Source organism: Ursus maritimus, unplaced genomic scaffold (assembly GCF_017311325.1).
Source record: "Ursus maritimus isolate PB19 unplaced genomic scaffold, ASM1731132v1 scaffold_1, whole genome shotgun sequence".
Lineage (NCBI taxonomy): Eukaryota > Metazoa > Chordata > Mammalia > Carnivora > Ursidae > Ursus > Ursus maritimus.
The window spans coordinates 50,924,731-50,939,462 of record NW_024423343.1 but is presented as its reverse complement, the minus strand read 5'-3'; the positions used below and the strand labels follow the sequence as shown (position 1 = coordinate 50,939,462).

Sequence of the window (14,732 nt, the reverse complement as noted above, 5' to 3'; positions counted from 1 at the left end):
GATAGGATGTGGCCAGCCCTGGGGATGACCTCGGCGCGCCCGCCCCCAAAGCACCCCGGCCCCAGCCTGCGGGGCGGGTAGCCCAATGGGCAGCCTCGCTCCGGAGGCGGGCTCAGGCCGGAAGCCACCCCGCGGCACAGCGGCCCCACGAGACGGCGCCCGCGCCCCCGCCCTCTCCGGCACGGGCTCCACGGCCAAGGGCGGCAGGGGCCAGCCCGTTGGGTCCCCGCCGCGCTCTTTGTCCTGGCCGCGCGCGGGCGGACGCGTGCGCCCCCCGGGTGAAGGGAGGCGCGGAGAGCGCGCGCGGGAGCGCGCAGGAAGAGCTCGCGCCCGCGGGGCGCCGGGGGCGCGCGCCCCTCCGCCAGGCAAGCAGCGAGCACGCGCGCTGCCGCCGCCGCGCCCGCCCCTCCCCCCGCGCTCGCCTCGGAACTTGCTGACTGCGCGGCCGGGAGGAGCCGAGCCGGGCGGCGGCGGCGGGAGGCCACAGCGCGCGGGGGTCTCCCGCGTCCCCTCCGCCTCGCCGGGAGCTCGCGCCCTCGCCCAGCCGAGCTCCTATCCCCCCTTTTTTCCGAAGGCGCTGGGCGGCGCCACCCTCCGGCCGGAGCCCGGCACTGCACAACCCCCTCCGACTTTCAATGTTCCACACTCCCCGGCCAGAGCCTCCTCGGCTTCTTTTTTTCCCTCCCCCCCCTTTCCCCCCCCCAGCTGCCTCCATTTCCTTAAGGAAGGGTTTTTTTCTCTCTCCCTCCCCCACACCGTAGCGGCGCGCGAGCGGGCCGGGCGGGCGGCCGAGGTAAGGCGGCGGGGCCGGGGGGCCGCGTGGGGGGCGGCCGGGGCGGCGGCGGCGGCGGCGGTGGGGGAGGGGGCGGGGGCGGGCAGCTTTGTTCGCGCCGGGCGCCCGCCCGCGCCGCCGGTGTCCGCGAGCCGCGGCGGGGCCGGCCGGGCTGCTCGCATCACTTGGCGCCCGGCGCGGTGAGCGCTGCCCGCGGCCCCCGCGCGGCCCTCCCCACAAAGGGCCGCGGAGCTGCGTGGCCGCCGCCGCCGGCCGCGGCTCGCCTCCGCGGGCGCGGAAATTTGTTGCACTTCTTGGGGCTTTGTTTGTTTGTTTTGCCTCTGATTTTTTTTTTTCGTTATTTTGGACAAAATGTCGGTCCGTGATGTAAAAATTGAGCGAGGAACCCTGATGGCATTGGGAGCTTTGCAGAAGGTGCAGTTTGGATTCTGCTTTTCCCAGGGTGGCAGCTCGGTCTTGGCCGGATGAATCTTCGCTGCTGGCCGTGGAAACGGCTAGAGCAGCTTGTTAGTTGATTTTTAAATTCCTAAGTGTTGTATTTAAAGGCTTACGTGCACAGAGGAGGAATCGCCACCTTAAATAAGCATATGGGCGATTAACAGGGTATGTTTTCCTCTCGGAAAGGGAATTTGGTAGCTTTGACCAATGTCAGTGTGTAAATATTTAGACGTTATTAGTGACTTTTTAACATTTTTCAGCGAGATCTGTTATTTACAGTGTGTCATATGTTATTAATGCTCGTTGCCTAAGTTCCCTGGCAAATCTGTTTCATGCCTTCTGAGAAAGTAGACAATTGATAGATTGTCCAAGGGATGGAAAAAAATGTGAGTGGGTTTTCTAACTTGAGTTCGGTAAATCCTTGAACGCTGGCGTTGTGAGACACATCACCTCCCCCTGTAACCTTGCTGTGTGATGAGATAAGTGTGAACACTTTGAAGTGTTTTTCATTAAAATACGATTTTAGGTGAATATTGAGAGAAGAAAATGCTATTGGTTTATTTCTTAGACTTAACATTTCCTTTCTCCCCCCTTTTCTCTTTAAAAGTTTTCCAAGAAATAAGTTCACCAAGATGTCCAGTGATAGGCAAAGGTCCGATGATGAGAGCCCCAGCACCAGCAGTGGTAGTTCAGATGCGGACCAACGAGACCCAGCCGCTCCAGAGCCTGAAGAACAGGAAGAAAGAAAACCTTCTGCCACCCAGCAGAAGAAAAACACCAAACTCTCTAGCAAAACCACTGCTAAGTTATCCACTAGTGCTAAAAGGTAATGTGTGGAAGGATTAAGCACATTATCAGGTTGTCTTCCAAATGTTTTTTTTTTTTTTGGTTGTACATAAGTGGCATTGGTTCAAAAATATTTACTTCGTGATCACTTTTATTTGGACTTGAATGAGTTGTCATTCTTTAGGTGGTATATAAGCCACCTCCATAGAATTGTACTTTTAAGTGAACTTACTCTGTACTTTGGTAACTTCAGTAAGAGTGTCCTTGAGTAGAGCTTGGACTAACATTCTGACAGATTGTTTTAGGAGTTGGCAAGGAAAATTTGGTGAGCCCAAATTAGCTGGTACATTGAGGATGTTCCTTTTTATGAGTCATACTCTTCTTCATTGAAATTGACACTTCTAGAGATCAGTGTCTCTCCATGAAACTTAATGATTAGAAATGATTGTTTGCTACAAAATTTGTATAAATTCAAGGCCTTGGCTATATTTGAAAGCAGATTTAAAATTGTGCTCCAAATTTGCTTTCAGTTTTACAAACATGACTTTAAGTCATGCATCCAGGCACTACTTTTTTGTAGTTAATTTATGGTTATGCCTTATATTTCTTGTGAATGCAAATAAAACCTATAAGTAGCCATTTACAATTTTGGGTGGCACTTGGCTATTGAAAACTTTCATTGTGCTTGTGACTCTTCACTCTGAAACTTGTGGATATGCTTGACATGTTAATACTCAACAGCAGAAGAAACATATTTTGTTGGGTATATATGAAAGGTCATTTGTTTCCTGTTGATTTATGTTATCTTTGATGGCAAAAAAAAGATTGTAAAGGGGACTCCATTGGTAGTAGTAGGGGAATATCCATGAATTCTATTAATTATACATCAAATATGTCTATAGCATTAGCCAGTACTGACATTTTGTTGATTTTTACTGATCACAACTGAAGGGAAAAGAAGATATAAAAACTGTTCAAATATTGTGTTCTGTAGTGATTTAGAAGTAATCTTATTTTTCTGTGGACTTTTACCTCTATCAATAACCAAGTAATAATAACTTGGGAATATTTTATTAAATAACATCCTTTTAAATAATTTAGAGTCCTCCTCAATTTGCTGTAATCTTGTTGAGGAACGTGTTAAACACATCTTAAGTTTTGAAAGCATTTTAAATTCGAATAAAATCAGAGAACTGCTTATTTCCCCCTTAACTAGGCTATATATCTTATTATTTCTTTCCTCCCAAATTTATTCAATTTTAGTGCTGTACTTAAAATTAAGGAAAACAGAATTGGTTAAATAAGAATGTCAGAGTCCTTTAGAAGTTTTTCACTGGTAAAGATGTTTGTAAATTTTAAACTTTTTTTGACATAAAATATTGTCAAACTGTTAATGTACTCATGTAATAGCTTGTTAATTCTTACCTCTGTAAAAGTGACTTGAAGTCATTGTCAAATATTGTAGTGCTTTCCCTCCTCCCTTCTTGTCTCATTTGCATATAAGCTTGAAAAGAGAATTTCTTTGGTAAAAAGTGTTTTAAAATAGATTTTATATCCTTTATTGAATACTAGTAGAGGACTATTTCTCAAATCAGGTGTGAATGTCATACTTATTTACAGTAGCAAGTGAGAAAAAAAGCTGCAAAGTTTCTGTTAAGGGATTTGGGTTATGCCTCTGAGAACAAAGAGGAAGCAGCCATGTTAGCATTACTGAAGGCAGAGCCAGCCTTGCATTTAACTGCATGGTGGTAGAGGGCAGTGTAATTCCCCGGTTATTCTGTAGACTATCTCAAATCCTTTTTGTCTGTTTTCATTTCACTAACAGAATTCAGAAGGAGCTAGCTGAAATAACTCTTGATCCTCCTCCTAACTGCAGGTAAGAAACAAATTTTGTTGTTTTGATTACAAAATGTGGGAAAATATCCTGAGATTAATGTATCGGCTTTGGATATGTGTGCTGCAGAAGAAGCTACATTTGCTTCTCTTCAGCTTTGCAAGTGGATTAAATAAAAATTGTCTAAGGTGAATTAAACAAGTTTGGGGGAAAATACTCTTTAGCATGTATCCTACATTTTAGATTTCTGAATATACTGATTTTGTGCTTCTTACTGAGATTAGTGTGAATGGTGCTGATTTTTGTTCTCTTGTAACATTTCTGTAGAGTGTTTATTCAGAAGTACATTGCAGAAACTTCTAAAATTTTGCTAAGCTTTAAAGTTACTGCTTGTGTGCAATCTGAACTGACCTTCCAAATTTAGAAATTGCTGAATGTGGTGTTACAGAATGTAAATGCGGTAAACAAGAGTATAGTTTCTGTTTGATTTATTCCGTAACGTGCCTTAAGGACAAATTTTATGTGCTAAGCTAATGCTTTTAGTTGTTTTCTAGTGAATGCATTGTTGGAATTATTTACATTTTAATCAAATGTCTTAATTACTTGGGAAGATTCTTAGTAATTTTGGTCCTTGAAATATGTGTATGAAAAGGAGTAAATGAATTTGTAGGAGGAATTCATTTCAGTGAAACTCATGTAGAATAATTTAAAATTGTTGGTTGGTGTAAGGTGCATTAAAAGTAACTGGGTGATAATTTTGTTCATAAACGTTTTTTCAGTTTGTCTTACTTAGTGTTCTGTTTTCAGCAGTGACTGTATGGCTTCCAAAATTCATCAGACTTAGAAAAAACAGTTTTGTAGATAATTTGCGTACAGATATGTGCTCCAGAGTGAGAGTGGTGGCTAGATATAAGGCAGTGTTATGGTTTGTTATGAAAATGTTTTCTCGTCCTACTTGTATTTTTGCTGTAAGTTGTGTTCACTTGCGATGATCAGACCTATCTCTGAAGTCTACTTGAGACACAATTGGGTTTAATTCAATTGCTTCTTGTGTGTATTAACCAGATTCTTAGATAAGGTGATCTGATCCTGATTTATTCAGTGAATTAACGGTTTTACTCATATTTATAATTCCCTATTTCAGTTCAAAAGGCAAACATGAATGTAACTAATTTTAAACAGGTAGTGGTGTGTCAGATCTCAAAGGATTAAGAGCTGTGCTGTCCAGTACTGCATCCACTAGCCACTTGTGGCTCTTGACCACTTTAGTTGTCCAAAATGTGATGTGCTCTAAGTGTAAAATACATGTCGTATTTTGAAAACTTAGTATGAAGAAAAGAATGTAAGATACCTTATTGATTTTTAAAAGTATCGATTACATGTTTAAATGATAATATGTTGGATATGTTGAGTTATATAAAATGTTTTAAAATTTTACTTTTTTACCATTTTACTGTGGTTATTAGAAAATTTAAAATTACATCTGTGGCTTATATTACATTTCTGTTGAACAGTGCTGCTTTAGAGAATAAATAAATCAGAGTATTCCTTCCAGCCTTCTCATTGGTGTGTCAAATCTGTAGTCAGTTAGTGAGGTCAAGTTAAATTTGCCCTCTGAAAGATCACTTAACTTGCAGAGTATATTCTAATATTTTCCTTTGTAGAAGATATAAAGATCTATCAATTCAAAACTCTTAAATGTTTTAAAATTGCATGTAAGGTCAAACATTTTTAAAGGTTTCTGTTGATCTTTTGCAAATAGCACAAACTAACGTACGTGCCTAAATCTAGAGAGCCCAGTAGATGTGTTGAATGCCCTTGGAGCGGTAGCGTAGCGTTGCAGTTGCTGAAGAAGGATGCTTTACATGTTTAACCCAGTAATGGTTCCACAAGGTCACTGAGGATTCTTGTACAGGAAGTAGAATGTTTCTAGGACGCAGAAAGTTTAACTTGTTTATTTTTCTGTTTATATGCTGTATTTCATTTCAATCCATGAAGTAATGCTTCACACAGAGTGATCAGTGAAATAGCGACCTGTGGTCTTAGGAACAATATCATGGACTACATCATCTGTACTTTCCCTGGTCACAGCTTGTGATGATTGTAAACTATTGCAAATTACATATTTCAATTCTCTAGTTCTTTTAATATTTGAATTTCTTTGTGGCTGTGTGACTAAAGAAAAAACAAACAGAAAATTAAGTCTTAACAAGGAACTGGGAGAAGTTGTGTCTTACTAGTTTGGGGACCATCTTCTTCATATGCCTGACGTGTAAAATAGCCAGATACTTTTGTGTCTTTTATTTTAAGTGTCTAGTAATTTTTTGGGGTAGAAGATTATCTAGTTCTTGTCCTTGAGCAGGAATTGAGTGTTTAGTGGACGCATTTTAGCATTTTGACACCTAAGTCTGAATTTGTGTTGTATTTTTACTTTCATATCAGATACATGACAGATTGTGGTGTTTTGTAATTCACAGGTGCATGGGTGAGAATTTTAGCTTTACAGTGCTTGTACAGTTTAAATCTGAGGAAGGTGTAGGAGAATGTATGTTATAATTTAAAATGGGATTCTATATTAATAAATTCTAAAATGTGTGAATTCATATTGTTTGAAGTCTATGAAACCTAATACTTTTTTGACTTTGATATTTGACTTTCATGTGTAGCTAATTAATCAGAATTCCATTATGGTTTTGAAAATAATTTTTACAAGCTTGTCAAAGTATGTGACAGATTTAATTCTTCCTCAGGGAAGAAATGTAAAGTATATCTGTGTACATTCAGGAAAAAGTTGATTGAAATACAAGAAGACTCAGCAAAACTAAAATTACTCAGATGAGACTAAGAATTCTCTTAGATCCCTTCCTACTTCCTGTGTTTTATTAATAAAATATCCTTTTTCTTATATATTCCCTTATTATTATATAGAAGTGTCTAACATGTACACCGAGAGTGATCTTAGGATAGACGTAACTGTTGAATTAAGTGTGTCGCTTTAAAAAGGTTTGAATATATTTTGATAGTAATGATACTTCTTTTCCTGATAGTATAAAAGTTTGATAAATTGTTATTTCCAATGATTTGATGGCATTTAAGTTTTTAGGTATTGGAGTTCCTTAATTCTAAACATAGGGATTTAATATTTATGTAGTGGCTTTAATTTATATTGTTTACGTACTGTATTCTAAATTATGGTGTAAATAGTACATACATCAATGAGAATGAAGGGAAGTTGTGTTATGGGCATTTCCCTGTTTTGGGAGAAAGTGATTGACTAGAATTGTTGAGCAATGTGCTATTAAGACATTTATGTTCCCTCTGTTTCCCAAAGGGTGTCCTTGTCCTTTCACGGTAACCACTTATACAAGTGGCAAACATTTAGGAAGTTGCTGGATTTTTAACTTAACCTCTAGTTCTTTCCATATATGAGAAGGCACAAATATACACTGTTAAACTACTCTTCAATATGTTGAGATCGAATCTGTGTTAAAGTTAGATATTCAGGAGTATTTGTAAATAGTTTTTGGATGTGGGAAAGGCCTTTTTGGGAAGGAGATGTAATAGTATCAAGTTATTACAGTATTACTAATATGTGTGCTTGCAGAACTTGAAAGGTATATATAATACTTGTAAATTTTGCTAACATCCTTTTTTTAAAAACAAAATTAATACAAGAAGCAATTAAGTTCTAAACCAGAAGCCGGCAACTCTTCATTTCCTCATAAGCCTCTCATTGTCTAACTGTGGGTGAACTCTACCTCGTGCAGGTTACCACCACTTGCCGCCATTTTCTAGGGTAGACTAGAACTTTGCTGCGCATAGGGTGATCTTCAGATCAGCAGTGTCTGTCTCACAGGTAAGATTGTTAGAAATGCAGAATCTCACTTCCCCTACTGCAGAAGTACTGAATCAGAAACTGAATTTCAGCAAGATTCCCAGGTGAATTGTGTGTATATTAAGGTTTCAAAAACATTGGTCTGAGTTCAAATGCCTAGTCTGCCTCTTATTAGTTGTGTTACTTTACATCAGTTAGGATGTATTTCTGTCTTTTAGTTTTCTTAAATGTAAACTGGAAATTAAAATAATCCCCCCCATAGGGTTATTATGATGATTAAATGAGTTAGTATGTTTTAAAGTTTTGTAATGGTGTAAATTGGGTCAATAATGTGACCACCCATGCCCTCACTCTTGCTGGCATTTTCTCCACTGGGTCAACATCATACTATAGGAGTAATTTAATTTTAAGCAGTTTAGCGCCTATTTATTTGAGAACACATCAAGCAAAATTTTGTGTGTATATATATATACACACACACACATATACACACACATATATATACACACACACACATATATATATGGAAAGGAATTCCTTGGAACTTGACCAAAAAAGAAAATGAATCTAAGGACTTTGGGCAAAGATGAAGAAATAGTATATTCCTTTTTAAAAGAATATGCATAAGGTTAATGATACTTAATTCACTAAAGAATACCCTGATTCTATCTGCAGTAAATTATAATGAAAGATTTTAAAATAAGGGTGATAGTTATGTTTTCCCTTTTAAATACCCTGTTTAGATTCTGAACTGATATAGTTTGTCAGTTACCTAAACATAGCAATTTTTTCCTTGTCTATGATTTTGGAAGCTTTTTGTAATAATCAAAAGGTAATAATCAAAATAACGTGATGTTTACATAACTTAGTTGGTTGCTTATATAGCCCTTTATTTAATTTAATTTAATTTTATTTTGGTGGGGGGCAAAGGGAGATGGAGAGAGAGAATCTTAATAAGCAGGCTTCATGCCCAGGGCAGAGCCCAACTTGGGGCTTGAGCTCAAAACCCTGAGATCATGACCTGAGATGAAATCGCGAATTGGGAGGCTTAACCTACTGAGACACCGCAGTGCCCCTACAGTGCTTGATTTCAAAGCCTTCACATATGTAGATAGATTGCCCTTTTCTTTTCTATACATGTGATTGTTGTTATTGTTGATATTAGCAGTGTGTGCTGTGTGAAGGAGGATACCCTCTTTTGTATAACGAAATTGCATCTCTTTAGTCCTTTTATTTTTCAACTCTTCAAAAAAAAGTTAGAACTCCCTTTTTATGAAAATTAAATCTTAATTGGAAGCTCACTTTCTAAAACAGATAAATGTAGAACTACTCTGATTAAAGGTGTTTTCCATACCACCCCGCTGTGGTCATCTACTGATGGATAGTCCTTATTATTTTATTAATTAAATTTTGGCATCTGCACAGACTGTCAAAAATCATGAGAATTTTTTTTGAGACTTGGGCATTACTGATAATTTTAGGTGATGATTTATGTTTCGTTAAGCTAATATGAGCCTCAACACAGCTGTAATACGTAATACAGTATGTCGATGCGGTATACTGTAATTATTTACTTGTTTGTCTGCCTTCTGCAGTAGAAAGTGTCCCTTTGAAAGGAGGATGGTCTTACGTATTTCTGTAACTCTTGATTTTACACAGTGTTTTACATGTGAAGGATTGTTAAATTAATAGATAAATTTAAGTCTGTCAAATGGACAGGAATAGAAATTCCAGGCAAAACTGACTTTGGATTGGAGAAGATCTATTAAAAATCCCATATAGGGCACCTCGGTGGCTCAGTCAGTTAAGTGTCTGCCTTCGGCTCAGGTCATGATCCCAGGGTCCTGGGATCAAGCCCCACTTTGAGCTCCCTGCTCAGTGGAGAGCCTGCTTCTCCCTTCTCCCTCTGATCTCTCTCTCACATAAATAAATAAAATCTTAAAAAAAACCCTCATATATTCTTTACTTTTTTTCATAGTTATGATTTTTAGTGTGATTGTTCAAAGGCATTTAGCTCCTGTTTCTATTACAAAAGGAAATTGATAATTACAGTAAGTCTAATTATTTGTCTCATATGTGCCAGCGCAGCAGGAGGACCCAGTGCTGTTGTGACTAAAAACTTTTTCCAAACGAGTGACATGATTGTAAACAATATTTTTCCCCCCAAAGGTCACGTTTTTATTAGGGACCTATTATGTTCAAAGCAGATAATATAGTTAGAAAGTAGGTGAAAATTGTGTGTGTTTACTACCAATTGTTTTGTCACTTTCTGTAGTTAACCAATTGGTACCTTATTCCCTCCTTGAAAAGAGTTGCTGTAACAACAGATGGATGTGTTTAGTTACAAGAAAATCAACAAATCTTTCTTGCTTTGAGTGCAGGGGCATTCACATTGAGAATGGAGAGCTTGATCTGCCATTCTCATCTTCCTTACAAAATAAAGATTAAAAACATGATAAAACCACTTGTAGATTTAGAGAAATAGAAGTGATTTTTTTTCTTCCTATACTGCTTTTGACAGGGAAGTATATTTGGCATTTTATTGGAATCTGGAGAAGAAAGTCTCTTTAAACTTTTATTCTTTCTCTAGCCTCTAGATCAGTGGTTCTCAACTGGGGGTGATTTTTGCCTCCCTACTCCTCCCTACCAGCTCCACCTCCCTCAAAAAACAAAAGCCCTAAGGAACAGTTGTCAATGCCTGGAGACTTTTTTGGTTTCTCAACTGGGGGAAGGCGGGTTGCTACTGATGTTTAGTGAGTAGAGGTCCACGATGCTGCTAAATGCCCTGCAGTGTGTAGGATAACCCCTCTGCAACAGAGTCATCTGGACTAAAACGTCAGTAGTGCTCAGGTTGAGAAATCCTGCCGTAGATACTTACTCTGATAGCTTGCCGCCTGAGTTATTGCATAGTTTTCTTTTTACCATTTTCCTATCTTATTAGTGATGACTGCTAGTACATTCTCCTACACCTTCCTCAGAGCTCATGGCTCTACCTCCCACTACTCCCATGCTATGGTTTACATTTACTGTATATTTTTTGACATATGTGTATGTTGTTTTTTATGTCAAACCACAGGAATGGCTACCTTGAATACCTGTTAAATTATGGTCTGTTGAGGCCAGAAATGCTTTCGGCAGTATTTTCATTTCTTTTCTGTCTTCTACCAGTTAATTATACCCCTGAATGATCTACCTTTAGGCTGTTGTATCTGTGTTCTACCAGAAAAATTGAAGTACAATGCATTAAGGGGAAATACCATTGAAAAATCATCAAAATTCAGCTTTACATTGAATTACAAACAGGTTAGAAAGCCATGCTCTTGATTTGGTTTTAAGTTTTCATCATTAAGACAGTACAGAGATTATTCACTTCTGTTATTGTTCTAAGTCCACAATCTTTTATTTCCAACCCTTGGGGCCAGATGTGTTTTAGAGTACAGAAAATTTTAGATTTTAGAAAGGGAATACGATGTGTTTGCTGTATCCCAGTGGGATCTTTAAACACATAAGATTTCTCCACCAAAAATGTATGAATATTTATACTAAATGGATAAGTAGAGACTACAAGTAGTTTCAGGTTAGTTCATGTTTGCTGTTGCTGCCAAATTAGTTCTCTCCAAACTTATTTTAAAAACCTTTGGTTTTTAGAGCTTTTGGGATTCCAGAATTGTGGATAAGCAATTGTGGTCCTGCGCTGCCTGTGTTAAAATGACAATGAACTGCAGCCACTTATATGAAAGAGTGGAAGTTGGTCTGCTTTCTTTTTTCTTTTTTTAATATTTTATTTATTTGACAGAGAGAGACACAGTGAGAGAGGAAACACAAGCAGAGGGAGAGGGAGAAGCCTGAACCACCCAGGCGCCCCTTCTTTCCTTTCTTTTACCTATTTCCTAATAGCAGTTTTCAGTTTCTCACTTTTTGTTTTTGGATAATTGCTTTTGTTGTTGTTGTTATATGACTTGTATGTTAATTAGAAAAAAAGTTAACTCTTGATTTTAGAATTCTTTCCGCCTAAGGTGAAACTATATATATCCATTTCTTTTTAAGTTCTGTATATTGGATTACTTTTCCACTTTGTTACTAAATATTGTCTTTTAATCATTCCATTTTTTCTAAATGTACAGAATTACACCGAAAGCAAGACATCCTTTAATACTTAAACACGGGACTTGCCATTTTTATGTATGTGTTTTGTCCTGCAGCCTTTGAGTACAATTGGGCAATAAAAGGATACATTAAATTTTGCTGTGTTGAGTTAACAAACCAACCTAGAAGGCTTATAACCGTAAACATACAAAGGTTTATTTCTCTTGCTCATATGAAGTCCACTGTGGGTCCAGGAGCTCTCCTGGGTAGCTAGCTCTTCCACGTGTGGACTCAGATCTATGCTTCTTGCATCTTGTAGCTCTGCCTTTTGAAACATGTGTCCACGCAAGAGAGTTGGAGGGTCTTCTGCCAGCTTTTAAGTGCTTTGGTCTGGAAGTAAGACCTGAATTAATCACATGGCCTCAGCTAACTGTAACTAACTTCCAACAAGGTGGCTGGAGAATGTGGGGGAGCATATGAGTATTCAGTGAGAAATCAGTTTTTCTGCCACAAAGGATGTATACTTCCATGAATAGATGACTTTCACTCTTACTTCAAAGAGGAAATAATTGAGCATCCAGCCTGACACTGTACTGGATTCCATAGTATAGTACATATTAATACACTAACTTGTTTAATTCCCAAAAGAACCCTCTAAAAAATCATTCTTGTTAAGATTTCAAAACTGAATCTTAGAATAGTTGAGAAAATTGCCAAATGTCACATATGTAGTGCATATATATAACAGATGTGGGGCAAAAATCTAGGTTTACATTTTGACATAAAAGTAAGCACTTCTGCTTTTGTACACTGCTGCTTGAGAGATCTGGTAAAAACAGTTGATTATGGGTCTGTAGGTACATGCTTAGTGTAAGTATATCTCTTGTTTGTTTAGAGTTTCTTGAAGGGTCCAAAAATACTGTTCTTTGTAGGGTTTTAGGACCTGGCATGTAAGGTCCAGCTGGTGAGTTGGAGAAAGAAAAGAGTTTCTCCTTCTTTGGCTTAGGGGTGCTAAGCTTTCTTACCTTTTTTTTTTTTTCCTTAATAATCATTTAAGCTCCCCCCCCCCCCCCACACACACACCGGGAGCATTCCCCGGTTGTCACCTCTCTTGCCTTATTCTCTTCCCCTGTAAGAAAGAAGGTCAGGGACTGAGTATGATCATAACGGAAAAGGCAAATCTTTGTTCTCTGCCTTGTAGTTCTTTGTGTATGGCTTTCCTGTGGGCAAAGGAATATCTTTAAATCTACCTCTGCTTTTTTCTCTGGGGTATTGTGAAGCAGTCCATGTTTATGAATTGCTTTGAAGTTGGAAAAAATCCCTCTGCAGATAAGAATTCCTAGCTTTATGGAAAAATGTCCCAATCACAGGATTTTAGGAGAATTTGAATGTTGATTTCTCAGCAGCATGTGCACTTACTATTTTTTGATACTGGCACCAGCTCTCACTTTTTAACAAATTTGGCTTCATGTTAGAGTCCTCTTAATTTTGTCTTGTTTTTTATAGTTTCATAGTTCATTTAATCACTGTTTTTCCTAAATTTGTGAATTTATACAGAAATTATTCCCAGATAGTAGTATGGGGATTTGCTTTTTTCTTATGAGTCTCTTTGGGAAAGAAGCTGGTCCATGTAGCAAAACAGACCTACGAATGTTCTCAGAGTACCTGCTAGGTTTATACAGTTTGTTTTAGATTAATAAAACTAATGAGTTTAATGAATCAATCTGTGCCTTGCATTTTGTCTAAAGGCAGTCTTAAAGTTAAATTCTAAAGGTTTGACATTTTACTCTTTGTTGACATTTCATTGGTTTTATAAGGGTGTGTATACAGGTAAACAATATAAGCTTATATATAGCACCTGTTTTGGGTGTGATGGTCAGTAGGAAGCGATTAACCTCAAAAAGAATAGCAAGAGGGCAGATTTCTGGGATCATTACATTTAAAAAAAAATTTCAGTCCTTTTCTTGGTCCTGAGTGTATGTTATGATTAATTTAGTGGTTATTTGCGGCAAACAAAACTGAAAGGAATTGTGGCATTTCCATCTTCATTCATTGTCTGTGGTTTAGTCTGCCCGTTTTGGAGGGATTTGGACCAGTTATGCCCTTCCAAAGTTTCTTTGCTGCTTCACTGTCCCAGAGCAAATACACTTTGTCATTCTGTTTAACTTCTAGCTTGTCTGGGGAAAAATAAAGACATCTCTTGTCTGAAATTGCTTTTGGGAGTATAGCTCCACATGTTTCGGTCTGAATGAAAGGCCTAGGGAAACATGAATTTTGTTACCTTTTTATTTTATTTTTCTTTACTTATAAATCATCATGATGATCCTCCCTTTACATCCACGCCTCTCACTTTTTATAAACAACATTCATTCCCTTTCTGAGGGTGGTTATTTGTAGTTCGTTTTGCCATTTACAATCTTACAGGTCCTTTACAAATGGATCATTTTTTCACATTAAATTTTAGTAGGTCAAGAATCCATTTATTCAGGGTCCCCAAGAGACTCGATCTCAGAAGATTGTGGCTACATGTTTTTTTATGGCTTCCTATTGCTTTCTGTAGTCTTCTCAATTTAAACAGTAGCAACAACAAAATATAGGGGGTACCATAAGGCCTTGGCTTTATGGTTTTATTTTTGTTTCACACTTGTTTGTAAGGGTATTGGTAGTATTTGTTGGATTTGTGATATATATGCTTGTGGTAAATTTACCTGCTATTACAGTGAGGAAAAATCTGGCATTCGATGGGTTTGAACACAAACTTAGGTGCATGTGTTCCATGTGGAATTCAATGGCAGTTTTAACAAGTATACCTTTAGATTTTCTTTACTTTATTTACACCATTGTCTGTTTAAAATTTTAAAAGACATTTCTGTTATATCTTCCCAGATGCTTAATATCCCCATATCCATTAGAGGACTATGCCAAGCAGTCATTTTGTTCTTTTTTTAAAACTCTAAAAT

The 14,732-nt window shown here is 38.4% G+C and overlaps 1 protein-coding gene across 4 annotated transcripts in view; it reads left to right on the top strand.

Annotated features, from left to right (window-relative positions):
• The first annotated feature begins 436 nt into the window (after positions 1 to 436).
• UBE2E3 (ubiquitin conjugating enzyme E2 E3) overlaps positions 437 to 14,732 on the top strand; it is an 88,378-nt gene continuing 74,082 nt past the window's right edge. The window contains exons 1-3 of one of the 4 annotated variants that reach the window (XM_040643272.1): positions 437 to 793; positions 1,839 to 2,057; positions 3,843 to 3,893. In XM_040643272.1, coding sequence (XP_040499206.1) covers positions 1,864 to 2,057; positions 3,843 to 3,893 — 245 coding nt within the window. In that variant the 5' untranslated portion in view covers positions 437 to 793; positions 1,839 to 1,863. Of the gene's footprint in view, positions 794 to 1,116; positions 1,208 to 1,276; positions 1,300 to 1,374; positions 1,397 to 1,838; positions 2,058 to 3,842; positions 3,894 to 14,732 lie in introns of those variants that run through there. The other 3 variants (XM_008687206.2, XM_008687207.2, XM_008687208.2) reach the window with 3 other exon arrangements.